General features: G+C 38.1%; 1 protein-coding gene across 2 annotated transcripts in view; it reads left to right on the plus strand.

Annotated features, from left to right (window-relative positions):
- The window catches only part of NELL1 (neural EGFL like 1), a 705,206-nt gene that overhangs the window by 674,334 nt on the left and 4,511 nt on the right, over positions 1 to 26,361 (plus strand). For both annotated transcript variants that reach the window (XM_059709145.1, XM_059709146.1), the window contains 2 exons: positions 7,957 to 8,150; positions 25,677 to 25,853. In XM_059709145.1, the coding sequence (XP_059565128.1) occupies positions 7,957 to 8,150; positions 25,677 to 25,853 (371 nt within the window). The remainder of the gene's footprint in view (positions 1 to 7,956; positions 8,151 to 25,676; positions 25,854 to 26,361) is intronic.

The following is a 26,361-nucleotide window of genomic DNA, read 5'->3' on the forward strand; positions in this document are numbered from 1 at the left end:
AAAAATGAGTAAATCTAAAATCATGGCATCAATACTATAGCCTCTATGCAGTAAAATTCTCTTTGGATAACAAGTATTTCTATATTTATAGATTTTTAAAAAATTTATTCTCTCCTTGGTCAGAATTGAATTGATTTTAAACAAATTTTTATCACTTAAACATGATTTGTTCATGGCAGAAAGTAGACTAATGGTTAGTTCAGAAGGCTGCTCTGCTTTTATTTTACTCTCATTTTCCTGCATAGAAGAAACTTTTCTCCATCTGCAGTAAAACACCTAAATGTGTACAGCCTACAAGTAAAATGTAGTCAGTGACCAAGGCAAGTTCTTGGAGGGTCAGCAAACTATTCTTTCAATATGAGTCATGTAATATGAGCCCAGGTCTACTGACTGAGGCTCATGAGAGAGGTGGAGTGTCAGCATTCTTGGGTTGGGCTATCCAAAGTACTGATCAAATCCTTGGAAATTTGTGTGGGAATTCAGAATTCAAGTGGCAATCCCCAATTAGCAGGCAGCGGTGGGGTTGGCTGCATACACAGAGCTCAGGGCTAATGGTGCAGGTTTGAAGATATCCTGAAGAGATGCGACCTTGGCATTCGTGAGATGAGTGATTTCTATGAGAGGGAAAGTATACAGACCATACAAACAAGAACAAGAACAGCAGCTAGTCAGTTTTGAGCCATTATTGTAAGATACACATGTACTTACTGAAATTACCAGATTATCCCAGGGGGGATTTTTATCAACATTTTTCAGATGATAGGACCAATGCTTAGAGATATTAGGCAAGTTTTCCATAGTCATACACACAATAAGTTGCAGGGATAGGACTGATGCAGTTGACTCATTTGTCCCCTTTGTCTGATTTTAGCTGTGAAAGTCATCTGTCTCAGGAACACCCGCCACCCCCCACAGTCCCAGGAAAACTGGAACAACAGGTCACATTAACTGGCACCCATAACTCCTGGGTTCCAAACCCTAAGTTTTGAATTGGTATGTAATACTGCCTCCACTGAGGAGAAATGAACCCAAAACCAGAGATGGAACCTTAGGAAATGTTACTGACCTAAAAAATGGGAGAAGACTATCTGGTCCATACTTAAAGGACCATGTCTGTATCCTTTGCTCATTTTATCCCCAGTCCATAGCACAATGTCTAAGACAGAGTAGATGTTCAATAAATATATGTGTACTTAGTTAATTGACTGGTGATTGGTTACTAGTGACTGGATGAATGAAGAAATAAGAGGATAAATAGGGCAGTATTATATCCTGGAAGGGTCAAGAAGCCAGCTCTTAGACTGAAAAAATTAATAACAATATCTGTTAAGTGATGGGTGCTGACTGTGCAAACTAATAGTCATGAGAACCTTCAGTATTTGAGCTTTGAAGAGAGGGTCACAAACACTTAGGAGAGGATAGATGCATCCATGTGGGTAGCTGCTAGTTGTAGACACTGGAAATAAGACCTGAATCTAGGGAGTGGATCAGGTAAGAGTGAGCCCAAGCCTGGCCAGTGTGGCTCAGTAGTTAAACATTGACCTATGAACCAGGTTGTCATGGTTCAATTCCCGGTCAGGGCACATGCCTGGGTTTCCGGCTCCATCCTCAATCGGGGGGGGGGGGGGGGGCGGGAGGGGGCATGCAGGAGGTAGTTGGTCAATGATTCTCATTGTTGATGTTTCTATCTCTCTCTCCCTTTCCCTTCCTCTCTGAAATCAACAAAAATATATATTTACAAAAGAGTGAGCCTAAGCAAGGTGTTTTCTTTTTTCTTTGCCCAAGAAAGTCTACTTAGTTAAAGGAAAAGGGGATGACTCACTGGAGAATAACAAAATTACACCCTGGGCAGTAAGAGGAAGGCCACAGGACAGGGTTCCTTCCTACTCCAGAAAGACTAGAGGCAGTAACTGTGGAGTCAACACCGGAGGGGCATTGGACATTCCTCCTGAGAGATACATGATAGCATCTCAAGTAGATGAAGCTGCAGTTCACTAATCTTTCAGGCTTCGCCTTTTCAGGCAGAACTCCTCAGTGTCATTAAAGCAAGATGAGTTTGAGCCCCTCTCTTTGCTGGTAAGTCTCTTCTGATGTATCCAAAGTGTGTCAGCCCACTCCTAATAGTCTGTTCTCTAAAAGGCTCTCTAAAAGGCTTATAAGACATTCAAGTGGGGTAAGACTAGCACACATAGAGCTCAGCTATAACCTCTCTTGTTCTGACCTGAAACATACTCTGGAGCTTGAAATTTCATTAGCCTTGCATTTTGCAAGCCCCGTCAGACCTCAGATTTGTCTACTGTTTCTTTCACTTAACTTTGCTCATGTGCAGCCTGTATATATTTTTTTCTGTAATTTTCTCTCTGCCAGTAAAGGAAACAGTACTGATTCTGCTTTAACTGTGGGAGAGGCCTCTGTGCTCTGTCGTATTTATCATTTCTAAGCCCCCCAGCTCTGTGCTCATTTCTAAGCTACTAATGTCTGATAATGCTTTCCAAGTCAGAACACACAGCTGTATAGTCAAACCCCACATTCAATTTTGTTTTCTGACACATCACCTGTTTTGAGTTTGAAAGTAAAACTAGATTTGTTGTGAGAAGTTCTCAAGAGAAAGGAAAGGGGGTAATAAAGAAGTTCTCTCCTTTGACCTAACCGCTACCAAACCACTTGGAGGACAAATATTTCCCTGGATCTCTGAAATGAACTCGTAGAAGTTTCAGCTCCTGAGGCAGGTACCATTACAGTTGTTATGTTATTCAAACTTCTGCAAAGCCACTTTTTTTTTTCTAGAAGGGTGGGGAGATTGTTTGGGGCTAGGCTGGGCTTGGTTTACTTGCTGCTGGTATAAATAGCTCTGAATTGTATTTTCTTACATGCTCAAGTAACCTAAGAACCTCAAATTAAAGAACAAAGCAGATCTACTAGTCGTAGGCACAAGCAGACTTTTTTGAAAGCAAAACTGAGTACAATGATAGCTTTCAGAAATTGTGAAAATTTCAATGCAAGAAAATTAGCTCTAATGTAAACTTAGCAGTGGAATTTTATTGAAAAAAAACTTTATCTGAGCATGGACCATTTAAATAGTGAATGTACAAAGTGAAAAACAAGAAAATTACAGAAAGCCATGACTTACAATAAGAAAAAAAAACAAGTATACTTTAATGATTATAGATTTGAGTGTGGAATATCTTGCCTGATTTTTGTTTCATCACCCCTTTGTCATTGGTCTGATGATGTGTGTAAATATCATGGGTGAATGTCTTTGTGTTTGCTCAGCAGAGAACAGTTGCTATATGTAAATAGGGTGCCTCCTCCATTTGGATGCCTTGGGACATGTATAATAGATTAAGTTAGTTTTGTGCAGAGCAAACAGGTCTGTATTACCAAGAATATGAATAATGTCAGTTTCCATAATTGCTAACATCTGGCTTTCCATAAATCTGTTAAATTGCATGGAAGCAGAATGAGATTTCTGTGTCATAAGTACAGCAATTACATGGAGCTCTGTAGGCAATGTGGTCTTATATTCAAGTCTGAAATCCTTTGATTCTGGAACGACAAAGGCAAATCCAGGTTTTGCACTTTGTTTTTAGTGCTCACACTAGGTGTGTTCATCTTTATGCTCAGGTGTCTTAATTTATGAGGGGAAAACACTGCCAATATGTGTGCAACTTTGTGATGCAAAATGTTGAGAAAGCATACTATAGTTGGGCATTAAATGCCACTTTAGAGATTTTAGAGGAGACCATAAATTAAATATCCTTCTGTAGCCACTGTTTGTGGATCTGTTGAAATTACTCTCCCAGACAATTTATTTAGTGATTTGGTAATGGGCCTTCCTCTGTATTTATATTCAAACATTTGACAAGAAACTGGGATGGGAGTGAGGAGGGTAAGTTGCCTTGCTATTTGAGTGTGTTCCTCTTTTGCTGTGTTTATCATACTTTGAACCAAACCCAAGGACCAAGGACTTTTCCACACAAAAACTTCACAATTAAATGTATTCCCTAAAGAAGAGGGTTGTGGTTATGTCTTAGGCTTAGTGAACAACCAGAGAATGAATTTTGGCTCTATAATAGTGTCAGCCTGTAAATTTCCTGAATTTAAGTAATTTAAATAAATACATCAAACATCCTCAGTGTATTACATTGTAGTTGGCACTAAGGAGAGAAAAACGAAAATATTTAGTCTCTGCACTCAATGAGCTTACTAGTTATCTAGGGAGGTGGGTATATTAAACATGTAACTCCTGAGAGATGAATGCATGAACATCATGGTATATGAAGTACAGAGAAAGCAAAATGTGAATAGTGACTGTCGTGCAGAATGAGGGGTGGTGATATCTGATCACAATTTTGATGAATACATGGCAGTTAAGATAGCACAGGAAGGGAAGTGCTTACATTTTCAATGAATTACTTATACTCCACCCAATTGCAAATGGGCTGAGAAAAAGTAGAGTTAGGAAAAGGGGGAGTACTCAAATAAGAAAAGTCACAGACTGAGGAAACAACATGGTCTGTGTATCACCTATGGCTTTTGAGTGGAAAGGGAGAAAGGCAGAAGGTAACTATTAAAGTGTAAGATTGGGGCTTATAGGATTTGCTAGGAGTTGGAACCTTTTATTCTAAGCACCAGAGAACCACTGAGAGGTGTTCAGCAAAGGAGTGACATGGACACATTTGCTTTTAGAGCAAACACCACTCCCATGTGGAAAGTGTTTAGAGCAATGATCCTCATCTGGCTGAACAGAGCCAAGATGTCTGCATGCTACTTTATACCAATTAAATCATTCTGTAGTAGTGGGAACTGTCCACCAGTACTTTTTCAAGGTTCCTTAAATTCTTTTGATTGGGCCCACAATTGAAACTCCATGAATAAGAGTGAGAAGTGACTAAAGTCAGGGAGACCAGAAAGGAGGCTAATGAAATAGTCCCAGTGATAAGAATGTTGATCTGAGCAAACACAGAGTTTGAGAAAATCTAAATTTTATTTGTTATGATTATGTATGTAATGAGCCATTGGTCTAGCTATCTATTTACTCTCTATCTATATCTCCTAAATATATAAACTCAACTATAAATGGGATGAGAGAAGTATAAGATTAAATAATTTAATTGTTTCTTTCAGTAAAAACTGGGGAGTCAGAATAATGCAATGGATCACTTTAGTATTATTCCACTTAATGCCATTACAGTGGGAATTCGGATGTGAATGGTTAATATGAATTTGCTTCATATTGTGAGATACTTAGCTGAGGAGGTGGGGCTTGAATTTTGTCTAAAATATTTATATTTAATAAATCAAATCCAAAGATTTAGTCAGACTTTATTATGTTATCTACATTTTTATTTTCAAACAACCTTAGATTAAGTGGATATGGTTTTATACAAGAGATAAATGGGGGTCAAAGAGGCTCGATAATATGGTCAAGAGCACATAGTGTGATATGTCAAATGACTTGTATGAAAATATTTATAGTATGCACTCAATTAAATGAAAGATCTTGCTTTCAAATATGACTCCCACACTTTTAATTAGGAGGATTTGGAGTAGTGGAAGATGCGAGAGGTTTTAGGCAGGAACATCATCTAGTAAAATGCGTTGGCAATGACATGGGCATGACCAGGAACAATGAGGAGTAATTGCGGTCTGATTATAGTTAACCTGGAATCTAGGCATCTTAATTTGGGATCATCTCCACAGTTTTCAAAGAAGAAATCATTATTCATCAACTAAATGTCTTGACTGAGGCTGCAGTTGGTGGAACAAAATAAAAAACTAAACCTCAGAATGAATTAGCTTCTAGAAATATTATTGGAATTTCTTAACATCTTCTACTTTGTACCTGGGCTGTGAAGCCAAGTATTATACCAATGCAGTGCCTGCCTTCAGGCAGAAAAGATAGGTCATGTCTCTCTCGTTATTTTTAAGTTACAGTAGCTTCAAAATTCTAGCAAACTTTCACTAATTGTATCATTCTCAAAATTTTAACTAAACTGAAGAAGATTCACATAAGCTCTTATCCTTGAAAATTAGTTGCAATGTCCAGAGGGTAAATCATTGAGAGTAGACAAACCAGAAAATATTATTATATACTGAAAGGTGGCACAGACTTTTGGATCTTGATTCGATATGGTATAGTGGGAAGAACTCTAGTGCACCTATCAGAAGCTCCAGGACGCAATCCTTGCTCTGACGTGTGCTAGCTGTGTGACCAGTTAGCCATCTCTGCACTTTAGTTTCTTCTTTTGTATCATGTGAATAACTCTTTCATCTTGCAATTAATTATATGGCATAATTCATGAGAAAAAGGTTTTGAAATACTTTGAAGCAATATATAAAAAGTGGCAGCAGTTAAATTTACTTGATGCTTTTGAGCATTTTATTGCTTTGAGCACTTTAGGGGAAAATGCCAGCTGTTAGGTCTGATCAAATAATTGAATTGATACCCTCTCCCCTGGGAACTGACCTTTAGGCCACTTCACAAGGGATATTCCACTTGCTTAGACCGTAATCTCTCGCCTCTGGAGCTTCCAGAATCTGGACTTGCACAGAGAATTCTCTGCCCAGAAAAAGCCTGCCTAGAGAACTTTTAAAACCTCTGACTTCCTATCTTTTGGGGCTGGTGCCATTTTGGTGCTCAGCGCATCTGCTATCCAGATGACCTAATACATTTATAATCCCTCACCACTTTGGCTTTGAGTGTCCCTCCTTCGGTGACCCTAACACCAATGACATTTTTTTTTAATTTAGCCCATGATCAAGTGCTTGCAACCTTATACATATTTAATATGAAATTTGGGATGTATAATAAGCTAATTTACATTGTTCTTATTCTAACTTGTGTTTCTCCTTATTGTCTCATGAGGACAATATCTTATATGCAAATAATCTTATGCATAGCAAACGTTTGGCAACAATTTGTTGGAATCAATGTTGTCATTTGAAGGATATTTGAAGGGCATGACAGTAGACTGATCAGTGGAGTAGAATACTCTGATAGACAAATGACCAATGTCTTCAAATAGCATAAATATTGTCATAAATAAGAAAAATAATTTCCTTGGATGGTCTCAGAACTAGTACCAAGAAGTAGCTTAATATATTTCATTTCAACTTAAGGAAGACATTTCTAAGAGTAATTCAGTGATGGAATTGGTTACCTTGTGAGGTAATAGATTGCCCACTGGGGCTGAACAACCCCCTGGATTATTGTTAAGGTCACCTGAGCTTTGAATGTGGGGAGGGCTGACTGGATTTATGTTTTCCTTCCATACCTGGATATCAATGAAAAAAAAAAAAGCAAAATAAATGTGTGTCTTTCATCACCATCCACACCATTCCCTACGGTAGCTCTGAGATGTTTTCTCATTTGGTAACATGCTGCTGGCCATTAGGATGGTGAGGCTTGATTAGGAAAGCTCCTCCCAAGAACTGTTCCCTCTTCTTTCATCCTTGGCCCCAGGATCTGCTTGAATTCTACTGGTTCAGGGTTTCCCTAATTACCCACTTGTTCCTACTCAGGTGTAATCAATCTATTCACATCTTTTCTAAAAGACCCAATTCTCCATAGGGTGCATCTACACTGTTAAGGATGGTATAGTTCTTGAAACTATTCTAAAGTTAGTACAGAGCTACTACCAGATAATTTAGTAATTGGAGTGCCATAGTTGCAAGTTTAAATCTCAGACCTGCCACTTCTTAGCTAAATGACAGTGGGCCTGATAATTAACTTCGGTGATGAACCTCAGCTCCATTATTTGCAAAATAGAGATAAGAACAGATCCTCCACCACAAAGCTGCCTGGCAGCATAAATGAGATTATGCATGTGAGCAGCTTGGCACAGTACCTGGCACAAGGTAAATGCTCAGTAATGTTAATTGATGTTATTGTAAGTGATTAGTATTTTCTAATAATTGGCTGGATTCAAAAGCTCTATGATTTCTTTATTGCAGACATTGATGAATGTGCCTTACGAACCCATACCTGCTGGAACGATTCTGCCTGTATCAACCTGGCAGGGGGTTTCGACTGCCTCTGTCCCTCTGGGCCCTCCTGCTCTGGTGACTGCACCCACGGAGGAGGAGTGAAGCACAACGGGCAGGTGTGGACCCTGAAAGAAGATAGGTGTTCTGTCTGCTCCTGCAAGGTAAGATGGATGTATGCTGCAGAACTCGTGATGGTACTTTTTTCTCTTCCTTCCTACTGCTTCCCCCAGCCTTTTGACCCAGGGGTGTCCTGTGGTTCCTGAAAAGGCTTCTCCTGTTCTAATCCACCCAACAGCTAATGATGATGCTGGGTGGCAGGCATACCTGCTCTTAAGGAAAAGTGAGGTGTGAGCTTGAGAAGGGGCTGCAAGGCCGAGAAAGCAGTTAATCCTCCCAGTGAGGGCCTGCAGTGCCTTTCAGGTTGGTCGGCTGAGAGCTTTAATGGGCCCTCATCCCACACTTATACAGACTTGCTAATTAGAACTAGTCTTTGCCTGAAATGATCACCCGTATGAACTTGCTCCTTTCCGTGGTGACATTATCCAGAAAAGCGAGGCTCAGAGACGTGCCTCCAGTGGTCAGAGACAGGCCCCACCTCCATGCTGAACAAATGATAATGATAATATGGAGGCCTCCTCTTAAATGATACATTCCTTGTTGTTCTCAGCGCCAGGCTGTTCCTTACATTAAGTTGTTCAGAAGTGACTTTAATGCTTATAGAAATAAAATTCTGTCATCAACTGGCTTTGCTTTATGCTTTTGTAAAATGAGCCTATCAAGTGTTTGATTTCCTTGTGCATTATTTCAGTTTTTGTTGATCTTGCCGATTCAGTTTCCTTTGCTGTAGCTCTTGCATTGTATAGTTCTGTCTTTTGGGATGAGGCTGTTTAATCTTGGGCTTTATGGGCATGGGAACCACAATAAATTACTTGCTGAGTAGCCTCAGAGAGCTGGTCTCCTGAGAAATTCCAACTGCTCCCTAGAAACAGTTTAAAAAGATCTTGAAAAGCTGTAATTCTTTTACCTGCCTTCTAATCGGCCATACCTCCAAGAGACCTGGGACACCTACTTAGGAGAGCTATACCTATTATCAAGTCTTTAGGTCGTTACCCACAACACCCATTTTTCCACTTATTAATAAACCTAGTTTAGTACAGTCAAACTTAGGTCTACTGCCCCCACTTATGGAGCACCTCCCATGTTCCAAGCAATCTGTAATTTAAAAACATGTTTATGTTTAATATAGCTCAACTTTGAAAGATGAGGAAACTGAGTTTCTAAGTCACCAGGCAAATAATGTGTCCTAAATATCACAAGATATAAATGTTTAAGCTGGGACTTGAATTCCACTTGCTTGCCCCCAATTTCATAGTTTTCTCATCTTGCCTTATGTCCTATAACACTCTACAGATGATATGGTGATGTAATTGGCATATGTGAAACCAATTAAGCAATCAGTCAATCCAACTTGCCTGAGCTCAGACTCCCAATTCAGTACTAAATTAATGAATGTATGGGACATTTTTCCATTAAGAAGTTTTCAAGTTATTAAGTACAAATATTAAACCATGTGGCACTGATTCAAAGGCAAAACATTTTTAAGAGAAGAGAAGCTTGTTGTGCATTGGATGAGCTGAGTAGGGCTTATGGAAGAGATTGGCACTTAGGTCTCCCTGCAAGCAAAATGTAGAAAATTTCCTATACTAGATCTATTCTAGAAAATATTGTTTTTCTAAACTGTAGAGGATGATCACAACCTGACCCCATCTTTATTTGATGCCCTCTAGATCCCCAGGCCCTGGAATCGGCAAAACATTTTAGTTGAATCTTGATTAGGGTAAAACCAACATTTCTTTTTCAGTTTTTGTTTTATTTAAGCCCATGATAAAGCATGGGACTTATCAATCATTTAAAGTTTTTCAAAGCTTCATTAACTGTGCTAACAACCCAACCAGCCTAAGTTGATTTATTCTAATTTTCACTTGTAGAGTTCCTTTTAAGTCTTAAGAGAATTAGACTGAAGTTGCCACAGTATTTTTAATCTTATTTTGTTAATATAATGCCAGCCCCATCGCCACTGTCTCCTTTATAAAGTACTAGGAAGATTTCTTTTCATACGTATTTTTTCTTTCTAGTCGGATTTATTATTCATTAATAGTATATCTTTCAGGAGGTTGTGGAGGATAAAGAAAGTCTTATCTAATGAGATGAATAAAGACCCTTAAATCAAATTCTATAAATAATCATCAAAAAAAAATTTATTTGTGACCCTTCTTGTTTGTTTTCATTATTTATAGTTGAAGGTGTTCCATTATGATTTTTTTAAAATTTTTTTTCAATTACAGTTTATATGCAATACTATATTATATTCAGGTATATAACATAGTGATTAAACATTTATATAACTTATGAAGTGATTGCCCTGGTAAGTCTAGAACTCATCTGACACATTACATAGTGATTACACTATTATTGAGTACCAGAGGCCTGGTGCACGAATTCATGCATGGGTGGGGTCCCTCTGAATGGCCTGCAGGGATCGGGCTGAAACCCACAGTCCAATACTGCCTGCAGCTCCTACCTGCCTCACCCGCTCATCCAGACCCCGCTGTGCCTGCTGTGGGCTCAAACCTGCTCAAGCCCAATCAGTCCCATCAATTAGGAGCGGCTCATGCTGCTGCATCAGCGCTTGCCAGCCCTATGTCTGGCACCCTCCCAAGGGGAGTGGCCTGCAGGATGGGCTGAAACTGGCTCTCCAATATCTCCTGAGGGGTCTCGGATTGTGAGAGGGCACAAGCCAGGCTGAGGGACCCCACTGGTGCACGATTGGGCTGGGAAGGGTCTGCAGGAGGGCTCCAGAACGTGTCCAGTCCATCTTGCTCAGTCCCAATTGGCCAGACACCAGCAGCAAGCTAACCTACTGGTCGGAGCATCTGCCCCTTGGTAGTCAGTGCACATCATAGCGAGTGGTTGAGCAGCCTTAGCATATCATTAGCATATTACGTTTTGATTGATTGGTTGTTCTGCTGTTTGGTCTATTTGCATATTACCCTTTTATTATATAAGATACTCGCTGTGCTGTACTTTAAATCCCTGTGATTATCTTTATAACTGGCAATTTGTATTTCTTAATCCCTTCTCCTTTTTCATCTATCCTCCAAATTCCCTCCTATCAGACAACCATCTGTTTTGTTAGTTTATTTATATTGTTTTTTTTTTATTCCACAATAAATAAAATAATATGTTATTTGTCTTTATCTGTCTGATTTAATAGCACAATACCCTCTAGGTCCATCCATGTTGTTGCAAATGGCAAATATTGGCAGATATTTTTGTCCATTAAGTAGGTTGTTTGATGGAATCCTTGGCTGTGTAAAACTTTTTAGTTTCATATAGTCCTACTTGTTTATTTTCCTTTTGTTTCCCTTGCCCAAGGAAACATATCCAAAAAAATATTGCTAAGAGCAATGTCAAAGAGTGTACTGCCAATGTTCTCTTTTAGGAATTTTATGGTTTTGAGCCTTACATTTAAGTCTTTGGTCCACTTTGAGTTTATTCTTGTATACAGTATAAGAAAGCGATCCAGTTTTATTATTTTGCATGTATCTGTCCATTTTCTCAGCATCATTTATTGAAGAGACTGGCTTTACCCCATTGTATATTCTTGTTTCTTTTTTCATCGATTTATTGATCATATAGGCATGGGTTTATTTTCTGCCTTCTCTATTCTGCATTGACCCATGGGTCATTTTTTTATGCCTTTCCTGTTCTGTTTTGACTACTACAGACTTGTAGTAGTTGGATATCAAAAGGTGTGATATCTCCAACTTTGTCCTTTTTCCTGAAGATTGTTTTGAGTATTTAGGGTTTTTTTTATGGTTCCATATAATTTTTAGGATTATTTGTTCTACTTTTGTGAAAAATGGCATTAGTATTTTGACAGGGATTTTATTGAATCAGTATTGCTTTGGGAAGTATAGACATTTTAATTCTTCCTATCCATCAGCATAGTATACCCTTCCACTTATTTTATTCTTTTTCAATTTCTTTCTTCAGTGTCTTATAATTTTCTAAGTATAGGTCTTTTACCACCTTGGTTAAATTTATTCTTAGGTATTTTATTTCCCTTGATACAATTGTAAATTGGATTGTTTTCTTAAAGTCTTTTTCTGATAGTTGACTATTGGTGCATATAAAGGCAACTGATTTCCAAATATTAATTTTGTGTCCTGCTATTCTACTGAATTCATTTATTCTAATATTTTTTGTGTGGATTCTTTGGGATTCTCTATAGATAATATCGTGTCATCTGCAAATAATGACAGTTTTACTTTTTCTTTTCCAATTCGAATGTCTTTTATTTATTTATTTTTATTGTTATCTGATTGCTATGGCTAGAACTTCCAATATCTTGTTAAATAAAAGATATCCCTTTTCTTGTTCCTAGCTTTAAGGAAAAAGCTTTTAGCTTTCCACTGTTGAATATGATGTGAGCTGTGTGTTTGGCATTTATGGCCTTTATTACATTGAGTTATATTTTGTTTATTCCCACTTTCCTGAGAGTTTTCATCATAAATCGGTATTGGATTTTGTCAAATGTTGAATTCTGCATCTATGGACGTGATCATATGATATTTATCCTTCATTTTATTTATGTGTTGTATCATGTTAATCAATTTGTGGATATTGATCCTGGCTGACATCCCAGGAATAAGTCCTACTTGATCATGGTATATGATCTTTTTCATGTATTGCCGAATTTGATTTGCTAATATTTTGTTGAGAATTTTTGCATCTATGTTCATCATGGACATTGTTCTAAACATTTTTGTAGTGTTTTTTTTTTTGTGTGTGTGTGTGTGTGTGTGTGTGTTTAAATCTGTATAGTGCTAGCTTTGTAAAATGAGCTTGGTAGTTTTCCTTCCATCTCAATTTTTTGGAATAGTTTGAGAAGAATAGGTATTAATTCTTCTTTAAATGTTTGGTAAAATTCACCTGTGAAGCCATGTGGTCCGGGTTTTTTATTTGTTGGGAGTTTTTTTTATTACGGATTTAATTTTATAAAGTTATCATTCTCTTCAGATTTTTTTTCTTCCTGATTCATCTTTGAAAGATTGGTATGTTTCTAGAAATTTATAAATTTTTCCAGGTTTTCCAATTTGTTGACATATACTAGTAATTGTTTGTATTTCCTCATAATTCATTGCATTTCTGTTGTGATAGTTGTCACTTTTTATTTTTTATTTTACTCTCTTTTTTTCTTGATGAATCTGACTAAAGTTTTATCAATTTTATCTTTTCAAAGAAACAATTCTTGGTTTCATTAATATTTCTATTGTGGTTTTTTTGTTGTTGTTTATTTTGCCAATCTTTATTACTTCCTTCCTTCTACTCACTTTGGGCTTTGTTTGTTCTTTTTTTAGTTTTGATAGTTCTTTAGATGTACATTAGAGATTTCTCTTGTTTCTTGAGATAGGCCTGTATTATTATAAATGTCCTTTTCTTCTGCTGTGTCCCATAGATTTGGGGTGGTTTTGTTTTCATTTTCATTTGTATCAAGATATCTTTTGATTTCTCCCTTGATCTCATTGTTTACCCATTCAACATTTAGTAGCATTTTATTTGGCCTTCACATATTTGTGTGTGTTTCAGCTTTCTTCCTAGAACTGATTTCTAATTTCATACCATTGTGATGAGAAAAGATGCTTGATAGGACTTCATTCTTCTTAAATTTATTGAGACTTGTTTTGTGGCCTACCATGTGTTCTTACCTGAAAAATGTTCTATGTGCGCTTGAAAAAAATGTATTCTTTTGGGTGAAGCGGTGTAAAAATATCAATTATGTGCATAGGTGCTATTGGTGTCAATAAGGCTACTGCTTTCTTATTGATTTTCTGTTTGGATGATCTATCCATTGATAACTATGGTATGTTAAAGTTCCCTAATGTATCTTTCTATTACTGCCTATCTCTCCCTTTATGTCTGTCAATATTTGCTTTATATATTCAGGTGCTCCTACATTGGGTGTATAAATGTTTATGGGAGTTATAACCTTTTTTTGGCTTGATCTCTTTATCATTATGTAATGCCATTCTTTGTCTGTTACAGCCCCTTTTTAAAGTCTATTTTGTCCCATAAGTATTGCTACCCCTACCCCAGCTTATTTTTTTTTCATTTCTAGTTGCATAAAAGTTTTTTTCCATCCTTTTACTTTCAGTCTGTGTGTTTCTTTTTATCTGAAGTGGGTCTCTCATAGGCAGTATATGTATTCTGCTGGAAGTAGTAGGTGTTGTTCTGTTCTATTCTAACTTAATAAGAAAAAAAAAATCTCCATTGCCCTAACCAGTTTGGCTCAGTGGATAGAGCATTGGCCTGCGGACTGAAGGGTCCCAGGTTTGATTCCGGTCAAGGGCATGTACCTTGGTTGCAGGCACATCCCCAATAGGGGGTGTGCAGGAGGCAGCTGATCAATGTTTCTCTCTCATTGATGTTTCTAACTCTCTATCCCTCTCCCTTCCTCTCTGTAAAAAATCAATAAAATACATTTTAAAAAATCTCCAGTACTTAATCAGCCAAATTGACTATTTTGGAGGCTAAGAAATAAAATCAAGTTTGGGATATAAAATACTGGCTTTTTAATCGTATCAAATTCAAGTAAAATCAAATCACACAAGCCAACACAGGGTCAATACTTACTAAAAAACAAATAAACAAACAAAAAAACAAATAAAACAGGGTCAGCATTCTTTTCAAAGGCCACTTTCCCCTTGAGAGTCAACATACCAGATTAGTGTTTCATGCTGATTGAAAAAAAGTTCTTGAAATATGTCCAATGCTGAATGGAGTTCAAAGATAAAGGTATGCTGACATAGTGGATTTGGGCTTTTATTTAGATGCTTTGTGCTTCCTTGGCAGGGACAATGATTTTGTGCACCTTTTGGCCATGTAATTGATTAGGCACAGAATGATTGCTGTATTGTTTAGAACCCATGCTTCTCCAGCATTACCCATACCACAGAAACCCAGATTGAAAAATGGGCCTTCTCTGAGCTTGATTCTTAAATCTTAGTTACAGTTCAACTTCTTTTCATAGATACCCATGTGTGGCTCTTTTATCCAAAAATTTATCCATGGCCTTAGGAAGACATCTTTATTTTCCACATGGGAAGATGGAGAGATCTCAGGTTTATTAGATTCCAGGAAATGCAGTGTTTTTATATTGGAGATCACAGAGATGATTAGTGAAATGGAAACACAACTAACCAACTGTCGTGCCATGGTAAAGTCATGAACAGTTTGCTATGGGAACATAGGGTGGGGAAGTAGGCTGTATTCTGGGAGGATGCAGAATGGAATAGGGAATGACTTCACAGAGTAGGTGACCTTTGAGTAAGACCTTAACAGATAAGAAATTTAACCAATTAGAGATGTAGGAAAATGAATCTCAAACAGAGAAAACAGCAAGAAGATACAAAAGCATAACAATATCTGTTGTGCTAAGGGAAATCTGAAGTGAATGATGAGATTAGAATATCAGGAGCAAGTGAAGTCTGAGAAAGATATAATTGGTGATGAGCCTGGAGATAAAGGCTGGCAGGACAGTGTCAGGCCATGGAATTTAGGCTTTATCCTATGGGAAGCAGAGGATCATGAGAGTGTTTTCATTTAGGATTGGCATGGCCCAATCAAAGCCTGATTGACAGCAAGAGGGAAAGACCAAAGAGCTCAAATCTAAATGGAGAGGTATCACATAGGCTGAAGTAAAGGCTCAAGAGAGTAAAGGAAAGAACCCGAAAGATGGATAGAGAGGTAAGGTCACATGAAATATAATGCAGAAATGAAATGATGGGTCCTGATGGGTGATGATGTCAGACACTCAGCCTCTGTCATGATGTGTGACTTCATTCTGTGAGCACAGAGAAAGCTTCAGAGTGGCACCGCTGAGACTTAGCTGCCCTTTTTCCTAGGGGAAAAGAGTTCAGATGCCACAGACAAAAGAAAGAGCCAGGGTTTGCCCTTTAGGCTTGCATGCACTCGATAAATGTTAGGTATTCTAGTACCTACATTTACTCTCACACCTACACCTTTCCCCACTGCTATCATTAGTAACTGGAAAATCCAGTGGGAGAAAGAGAACAATATACTAAGACCAGATTTCATTTCTGTGCTTTGTACAGTGTTTTTTAATTAAAAAGAGAAGTGAATAGCACCCATCCCAAAACAATATAATACTGAAGACCTGAGCAATACCAGGTCTTGAGTTTTTCTGTGAATTACAGAGATGGGTAGGTAGGTAAATGCATACCATAAATAACCATTCACCCATCACATCATAATAAAGTCAGGGCCAAATTGCTGTGGCAACACAGAAGGGGGGAAGCAAAGTGAGGAAGACCTTTGACACAAGATTGTCTAGAATGCTGGCCATTTCACCTGCCCTCATATAAGTCTTTGCCCTGCAACTGAAGAAGATGGCCATGGTAGGGCTCCTTCACTTCCTCAGGCAAGGAGAGAATAACCCTGTCTGCAAGGAGTAATATAGTCCTTCCATTCTCCACACTCATAGAGTAAAGCACAGGGATGAGTCAGATTGTGCCTGGGGCCATGGTAGAGGTTAGCTTTCTGGAATCCTGCATCCTACTCATTAAAAGAAAAATGCTTTTCTTTGTTCTCTAAGCCTAACATGCAGCATTGTCCATACCTTCCTGGCTAGGGTGTTCTTGATGGTAGAAGTTGGCTGTATGAGCTCTAAGATTATTTTATTTTCTTTGAAAGATGAACATATTGCCTATTTTAGTTCTGCCCTTAAAACTGTAGTTTCATCAGGAAACAGGGTCTCCATGTCTATTCCCCCAACTCCATCTTCCTACTGTGCTGTTTCAAATCCTTTCTTTTCATCGCAGGAGCTTGATGATTACACCATGCTAATTCCCTAATTGATTGGACAATTTGGTTCTCCATCAGTGATTCTCAAACTTTCCCTTACCAGAATGGCCTGGAGGGCTGGTGAAACATTGGTCACTGACTTACTCTCAGACACTGTGATTCAGTAGGTCTGGGTTGGGGCACAGTTTGCTTTTCTGACTAGTTCCTGGGAGATTCTAATGGTGCTGGTCAGAGGACTGCACTTTGAGAACCAAGCCCCAAGAACCCTTCTTATCTCAGTTTGTCTGAAATCATTTTTTCCTACCCTCTCACCTCCTTATGATATAAAATCATTATTATAAAATTCCAGATTGGGATCTAGTTCCTGTTTTGTTATTACATGGGACAGTCATTTCCTCTCTCTGGGCCTGGTTTCCTCTTCATTAGAGTGAGACAGTTGGATTAAATGATGGCTAAAGGTTTTCAACCCTATGAGCTAATTAAAGAGGACTAACAGATTAGTTTGTGGGAGTAACCTGAAGGAATAATTAATATTTTATAAATCATTTTGATATCACAGTTTAATAAATTTATATCTGAGGAGGTAGAACAGATATGTTGATAGTACCATGCCTAATTGTATACTTTATATTAAGGGTCAAATCACTTTTTCTGTGAAGGGCCAGATAAGCTTTGCTTACTGTAAGGTTTCGGTCTCAAATATTCAATTCTGACATTGTTGTGTGAAAGCAGCTACAGTCAGTATGTAAATGAATAAGGGAAGCTATGTTCCAATAAAACTTTATTATCGAATCAGGTGACTGTCCAAATTTGGACTCTGGGTGGCAAGTTTGCCAAACCCTGCTTTATATTATTATTCAATTTACATAAATAATTTTACCTAAGTCCACCTTCTTGTCTTGATTTAAAAGTTCTGAAACTGTGGCAGAAAGAAAACTAGTAATAATTATGCAATCTGGAGTAAGTGTATCAATGTGTGGACTATTCAGTAATAAAATGTGTAATTTACATAATAAAATCTGTAATTTTCTGATACAGAGTAAGAATAAATTAGTTTTTTATTTGCTAGGGAAGTGTGTGTTCCAGCTTTTTAAAATTCAGAAGCAATTTTAAATATTAAAATACTTATTAGTTGTTTATAGCTGAACTTTTGGTATAAAACTGCACACACGCATTTAGATCCTATGGTAGAAGGATTGGAAAATACATCTTTGGCATTTAAGTGGGGATTGTTCTGGCCACTCCAGCTGGGGTAAAGGTCAAGCTCTGAGAATGACCCCAGGGATCATGGCAAGAAGAATTACTCACCCTCAGTTGGAACCATTCTCTTGCCAAATTTGGATTCTAGTGCAATTGTGCTCTGTGAGCTGCGGTTTTATAATGGCTTTCTCATTGAATTAATGAAGTCACCTGTGACATTTTCATTATTAAAAATGATTTTCTTGACAGTTACCCTGTAATTTAAAGCCAAAGTGAACATAGCCATTGTTCTGAGCATGTTAGAGACCAAGAGGGGCCCATTTGGCATTTTCACATAATTGATGAGATGTGAAATTGCTTTATTTTACACTAAGCTGGAGGCTATTCGCTTATTCTTATTCATCCTTTTAGTCTGCACATTGGGAGAATCCTGACACTCTGGTTGGGTCTCATTGCCTATTGTATAGCAGCTACTTCTAAAAGAATCTATTTCTGTGTTCCTGGTACTCATGGATATAGCCATGCAGGGTCCTGAAGCCTAGTCCCTCTGTATTTGAGGGGAAGTAATATTGTGCCCACTGAGCTGACCACATCCTATCATGTCATAGCTATTATTGCTTTTCTTAGCTTCTGTTGATTAAAGTAAACCTTTAGGGAGTAATTTAGACAATGGGTACATGAGCGAAATATATTAGTGAGCTAAAAATAATGGTATATGAGCTATAAGCTATTACTCTATTGGAAGATTCCTAGGATCTATTCTAGACACTTCTTTGTTCAGACTAGCTGAATTCTGATTGAACTCATTGCTTAACTAGAGTCTCTTGCTCTCTTTCCACAAACACACATACATGAATATGTGTGTATATAGGCATGTGCATATATATATATATATATATATATATATATATATATATATATATATGTTATTATGTGAAATTTCCCAGGGGCCAAGAGACCAGAAAGGGGCTGTCAACTCCAGCATTACATTATAAGTTTCTTAAGAGAATATATATAAGAATTTCATCTTGCTTGGTGACAAGATGACATAGGTATCAGCTGCACCACTGCAGAATGTTCTAAGAGGACAGGGCATGGATGGGATACTGGTGTGTGACTCACCCCAGATAAGAGGAAAAACACCTTCCATGCTTTCCCTGGGTAAGGCAAAAGACTGTTGCAGGAACCAGCACCCTGTGGGGCACAGGGAGATGTTGAGTGTTTCCTTCCCACGTCCTGCGTGGGTCAGGGTTCAGGAACTGGAAGCAGAGCCGCACACAAATGAATATGAAAAGATAAGAGATAATTTGGAAATATTGGGGGACCAGGAGGGCAAGTCCAACTCAAGGGGAAGGACTTCCACCCGTGCTCAGGCCTCACCAAGCTTTTATTGATTCTGGGATGCACCCATAGCATAGCCCTTAGGCAGATGACCCCCTGCAATAGGCAGACTAGCCCATCAGCACAAGGATTTACATAATAATAAATGGGGGAGTAGTTTCAGCTACCACTGTCTGGACAAACAGAGGTGGCGCCTATCTCCGACCTTTGCTAGGGCTTCAAAGGCACCCAGCCTTCAGGGGGTTCTCTGTCTACCTTATCAGATAGTGAAGGCAATAAACAGTTTCCCACAGGGAGGGGTCAATCAGGCTGTCTTTGAGGGGATTTAAGGGAAACAATCTCTATTCTGTCCCAGATCCAGGTGGCAGGTCCAGCTGTGCTCAGAGAGTGGTCACATCATGGAATGATCTTTCTACCACTTACGTATAAATCTTTCATCCTGTAATATTTTGGAACATTATGATTTCTTGACATTTTTATTTTAATTTATTAGAGTAACATTGATTAATAACATTACATAAATTTCAGGCTTATAACTTTATAACATATCATCTATATATTCTATTGTGTGCTCACCAACTGAGGTCTGGTCTCCTGTCACCATGTATTTAACTCCCTTTACCCTCTTTGTCCTTCCCCTACCCTCTTCTCAGGTAACCAACATTCTGCTGTCTGTATCTATGAAGTTTGTTTGTTTGTTCCTTTGTGGCTTTTTGTTATATATACCATATATGACTGAAATAATATGGCTCTTGCTCTTTTCCATATGACTTATTTCACTTACCATGATACTCTAAGATCCATCTATTTTGTTGCACATGCAATATTTCTTCTTTCTTCTAAGTAGTATTTTATTGAATATATGTACCATTTTTTTTCTTCATTCATCCCTCAAAGGACACTGAAATTGTTTCCATATCATGGCTATTGTTAATAAACCTGAAATGAACATAGGAGTATATATATACAACAAATAAATGTTTTCCAATTGTTCAGGTAGATGTCAAGAAGAGAGCTTGCTGGTTAATATGGTAGCAATATACTTAATTTTTTGAGGAACCTCCATACTGTTTTCCATAGTTGCTACACCAATTTACATTTCCACCAGCAGTGTGCAAGGATTCCCTTTTCTCCACATCCTCACCAATACTCATTCCTTGTCTTATTGATAACTAGGGGTCCCTTGGCCTGGCCTCAAGGATCAGTGGACCTCCGTGCCGCTGCAGCCCTGCCTTACCCACCACCTCGATGGCTCCAGCCCGTTGTCTGTGTCAATGTTGGAGGGAGCTGGGTGGAGCTTGAGCCCAGCCTGGGTGCTGCACTGCTCCTGCTCATCCCAGCACCTTCCACCGCTGCTCGGGTGTGCAGCGGCGCTTGCCAGCCATCTGGTGCCCGTCTGTCAGCTGAGTAGCACTCCCACTGTGGGAGCACACTGACCACCAGGGGGCAGCTCCTGCATTGAGCATCTTCCCCCTGGTGGTCAGCTCGTGTCCTAGCTACTGGCTGGTCATCTGGTCACTTAGGCTTTTATATATATAGATAGCCATTCTGACAGGTGATATCTCATTATGGTTTTGATTTTCATTTCCCTTATAATTAGTTAGGTGGAGCATCTTTTCATATATTTGTTGGCCATCTGTATGTCCTCCTCAGAAAATTGTCTCTTCAGGTTCTACGCTCATTTTTTTAATTTTTTTCCTTTTTTTAAAATTTAAATTTAGTCGAGTGACATTGGTTAATGAAAATATATAATAAAGAACTCATACATCTCAACAAGAAAATAAAACAATTATTTTTTAATCAGGTTGTTTTATTTTATTGTTGAAATGTATGCATTCTTTATATATTTTGCATATTAGCTACTTATTGGATTCTAATAGTTTTTAATATTCTATATTTATAATTGCATCTTCTGCAAAAAGTGACAGTTTTACTTCTTCATTTCCAATTTGGATGCCTTTTCTTTCTTTCTGTGGCCTGATTGTTCTAGCTAGGACTTCCAGCACTATGATAAATAACAGTGGAAAGAGTGGGCATCTTGTCTTGTTCCTGATCTAAACAGAGGCCACCAGTCTATGTCTCTAGCTTTCCCTTCCCTCCCACCATTTCCAAAGAAAAATCAGTGGAAAAAATATTCTCAGATGAGGATTAACATCAACAATGAAAGTATCGATTAAGTCAATTTGGTCTAATATGTCATGTAAGATCAATATTTCTTTAATGATTGTCTTTTAGGTTATCTATCCATTGCTGTCATTGGGATATTCAGGTCCTCTACTATAATTGTTTTGTTTTTTTTTTTCACTTTCTCTATTTAGTAATTTTTTAAATATATTGTGATACTCCCAAGTTGAGTGCAAATATATTGATGTTATGTCATCAAGATGAATTGTCATCTTAATCATTATAAACTGCCTATATTTGTCTCTTGTTACTTTTTGTTTGTATCTTGAAATCTACTTTGTCTAAGTACCCCCACACCCACTTTTCTCTGGAGGCTATTTGCTTAAAGTATCTTCCATGACTTCACTTTGTTGAACCTATGCTTGTCTTTGGAGCTGAGTGTCCTGTTGGTGACATAATTAGGTCTTGTTTTTTTAATCTATCTTGTTACTCTGTGCCTCTTGATAGATGAACTTAGTTCTGTGCCTTTTGATTGATGAACTTAGTTCATTTACATTTATGATAATTGTTGATATATGAGGACTTACTACAGCTATTTTATCTTTTGTTTTGTTTTCTGGTTGCTCTGTTTTTCTCTCTCTAGTGATTCTGTCTTCTATTGTAATTTGATGGTTTTTCTCTCATTTTTTCTGTGCATATTGTGCCTTAGCTCTGGAATTTTGTTTTGTTACCATTATGTTTATGTAAAATGTCTCATACATACAATAATCCTTTTACTTCTAATTGCTGTGTATCTTCATTCACCTGTACCTGCTCAGTCCTTTTCCTCCACCCCTTTGATGATTTTGTCACAAATTATCCCTTTTTATGTTGTGTATTCATTATCAAATTACTGTAGTTACAGCATTTTTAATGCTCTTTCCCACTTTAGCCTTTATGTTGTAATTGTTTAGTAATTTATTTTGAAGTAGATTTGCAGTTTCCAATAATTTTGTCTTTAGTTTCTAGTAAGAGAGCTCCTCTCAACATATCTTGTAATGGAGTTTTTGTGGTGGCTAATTCTTTTCCCTCAAAGCCTTCATTTGTCGTATATCCTTGAGTTTCTTTGTGACTGCAATCTTGAGTTCTCTGTTATTTAAACCACAGTAGCTCATGCCTCTGAGCTTGGTTTCTAGACACTTTTTATTTTCTTACATTACTCCAATATAATCTTGGTTGTTCACGGTATTTGATGGATTGCTTCACTGTTAGTGCATTTGGAGGTAGTGCTCTCTTTTCTTGTGTAAATACTGGTTTGCTCAATAATTCAGCAGGTTGGTAAGGAGAGTGCTTTATTTGTTTTTAGTGGGTGTTGTTATAGCACACATTTTTGTGTTTCTTGGATCTTGGTGTAGCTGCATTCCTTTAGTTAAGAAGAGTGCCTCATATTCACCTTGATGGTTTGTGTGCTGTGACCAGCTCAACTCAGTTATGGGGCACCACCATTGTGGTGGGGGAATGTGGCAGGTGGTGAGGAACCGATTTGCTAGCTCCCAGAACTACCTTCTTTTGCAGCTGTTTTTGGCTTTGCCAAGGCCTTTGGGGAAGAAGAGGCAGGTTCACGATCTAGTGGCTCTACCCTCTTTGGGTTATGGCTTTTGTCTCCACCTTTTTGTTTAAAGCTTCCCATCCATGTTTACCCAGTTCCGATATGATGAGGAGGACAGGAAGGGAGATGGAAACTGCTTCTGCCCTTTTTACACTCCAGACCAAAGTGTGAGGGCTGTAGCCAACTCCTCTCCCACTACTGCACTCACTGAAGCCATGGTGGGCGTCATAGCTGCCCTCCATCTGTTCCAATACACCCATCTTTAGATGCCCTGAGGCATAGATCTCTCAGGTGTGTTTGTGTTAAAGTTATCCAAATTGTAAATTTAAGGGAAGGAACAATGGAGTCTCATTCTGCTGTGATGCTGATGTCACTCCCTGTTTCTTACGATCTATTATATAATAGATCCGGTGCATAGAATTTGAGAGAAAGCATTTTTCAACCTGTTAAGTTATTATATAATATATATATATATATATATATATATATATATATATATATATATATATTATATATAACTAGCATATTTCCTTTTCATTCTCCATAAAGAGTGTAAAGCATTTAAAGATTCCCACTCTAGTTGACTGTAAGCTTATATGAGTAAGTCCTGTCTTAGTCAACATTGTTATTGATAAAGTAAATGAAGACCCTGAGGTAAGGTGCATCGAGTTTACAGGTGTCCCTAAGCTGTGAGGAAGGACAAAATCTGGTGGACAACAGAGACAACATTGAGAAACCATTGTGGCGGGCAGCAGAGATGGGATGGACCTAACAAGGTGAAATGCAAGACGGGTAAACATCAAGTCTTACACGTTCTGCCTCCAAACAACCAACTGCGCAGGATGGGACAGGGCTTACTGGGGCTTCAGTCTTCATTAAGCTCAATATAAGTCAGCACTGTGACAAACCAGAGTAAGTAAGAACGTACAGCAGTTAAAATAAGAGGACCATGAATCCCACTTCACTCTGTGTTGGTCAGACCATTACTGAAGAATTTTTTTTTTTAGTTTTCTAATTGAGCTACTTTTTTTGAGAAATGGAGATATAAATTTCTACTCTACATAATTATTAGGATTAATTATTACATTTAATTATTAGGATTAAATGGGATAATGCATAGAAAAGATAGCACGATGTGTGGTACAAAATAAGTCTTGATACATTACTTACAAAATAAGTAATGGTACATTAGTAATATTATTGGAAATACTCAAAATTGTTGAAGAAGGCAACTATAAAAGATTTCAAAATTATGGGAACTGGTCAAAACATTGGAGATCTTTAATCCAGAAATGAGATCATTCAGTGGATACATAAATGCTTTATTTTAAAAACAGAAGAGTTGAAATATAACAGATGGGTTGGTAGTTCTATGATTACCAAGGCTATGAATAAGGATCAATGATTACAGGCAACAAAAAGTCCAATTTTTATCATTCGGACATGTACAGAGACATATACTTTAAATGACTTTCATAACAGTGAGTTCCTGGAGACTGGAGAGGTTCAAGCACAGGCTTGATGACTTTTGAATATTTTTGCCTTAGGAAGGATTAAAGGATAGGTAAGAGGTTTCATTATGTGTCCTTTAAGGTACCCTTGGCCCTGAGACTCTATGGTTTTGAAAACACCCAGCAAAGCCGTTATAATCATAAATGGTTGACCACAGATCTCACCTTACATTTTTAGCTTCCTTGTATGAGGTGAAAAGTTACTATGAACAACAGACATAAAAGAGATATGCTGAAAATTGTTCAGTCTTAATATTTGAGCACTGTTGACTCTCAGTTCTTTAAAAGTATCATTATAAAGTACCTTTATAATTTCAGAGCTATAACTGCAGAAATTGAACTGTGTTTATAATTTGGGGACCTAACTGCGTTAAGGTGGCACCCGACTATAGCCTCCGGCAATAACTTAAAGACTGTCTTGTAGAAGACAGGTTGTTATGAAATCAGAAGACCTGGTGCTGCGTAGAGAATCACTACCTCTGTGATACTGAATGACATTTAACCCCTCTGGGCCTCAGTGGCTTCTCCTGTCAAAGGGGATGGTCAGACTTCCTCCCAGAGTTGAGGCAGAGATAAAATTAGATGAATGCATTTGAAAGTGTTAGTCAGTATCATTATGAACTGGGAAAAGTACAATATCATGATTTTGAACTCAAATGAGTTCTTGCTCATATTTGCATTCTTATCTGCTTATTTTTTTGAAACTCTTTTTTTTCCTAACTGTTCTTAGAAATGATACTTCTAGAAATATGATTACTAAAGAACACTTAGAAAAAGGTTTCAAAAAATATACTGACCTTTTTTTTAAAGTTGCAAATGTCTCCCTTTTCACTCGCTCCACTTTGCAGGCAAGGTCAGGGAAAGAAAAGGGCATGTGTATGAAAGACACACCTGTGCATCTGTTTTGAAAATCAGGAGGCAGCCAGGGGCACACCGTGACTGTAAGAAATGCTTCCTATGATCTCTCTAAAGCCTGAGGTTTGATTTTCATCCTGCAGCCCTCATGATGAAACCTCCTTAACCTCATTTCTAAACAGGACGGGAAGATATTCTGCCGACGGACAGCTTGTGATTGCCAGAATCCAAGCGTGGACCTTTTCTGTTGCCCGGAGTGTGACACCAGGGTCACGAGTCAATGTTTAGATCAAAATGGACACAAGCTCTATCGAAGTGGAGACAACTGGACGCACAGCTGCCAGCAGTGCCGGTGCCTGGTATGTCGGCTTCCTTCCGAGGGGGTTAGCCTGTTCCTCTTGAGGGGGCCCGTGGGCTTTAGTTTCCTGCTGTTTGCAATCCTGCGCAGGGAGTTGTGGGTTCTGTCGCCAACTAAGGAGTACGTGCTCTGCCTGAAGACACTCAGATTCCACTATTTAAAACACTGTGCAAGACAAAAAAAAAACAAAACAAAACAACAACAAAAAAAACATAATTATGGGACACATTTGACCCAAGTTGTTATGTTAGCTCACAACTGCTACTTTTTAGCAAATCCATATCATGAAAAATCCCTTTTTGATAAAAAGTTTCAAAACCTTGACTTATCGTTCTTTTTTTTTAAAAAATATATTTTATTGATTTTTTTACAGAGAAGAAGGGAGAGGGATAGAAAGTCAGAAACATCGATGAGAGAGATCGATCAGCTGCCTCTTGCACGCCCCACAGTGGGGACATGCCTGCAACCAAGGTACATGCCCTTGACCGGAATTGAACCCGGGACCCTTG

This window comes from Myotis daubentonii, chromosome 9 (assembly GCF_963259705.1).
Source record: "Myotis daubentonii chromosome 9, mMyoDau2.1, whole genome shotgun sequence".
Taxonomy (NCBI): Eukaryota; Metazoa; Chordata; class Mammalia; order Chiroptera; family Vespertilionidae; genus Myotis; species Myotis daubentonii.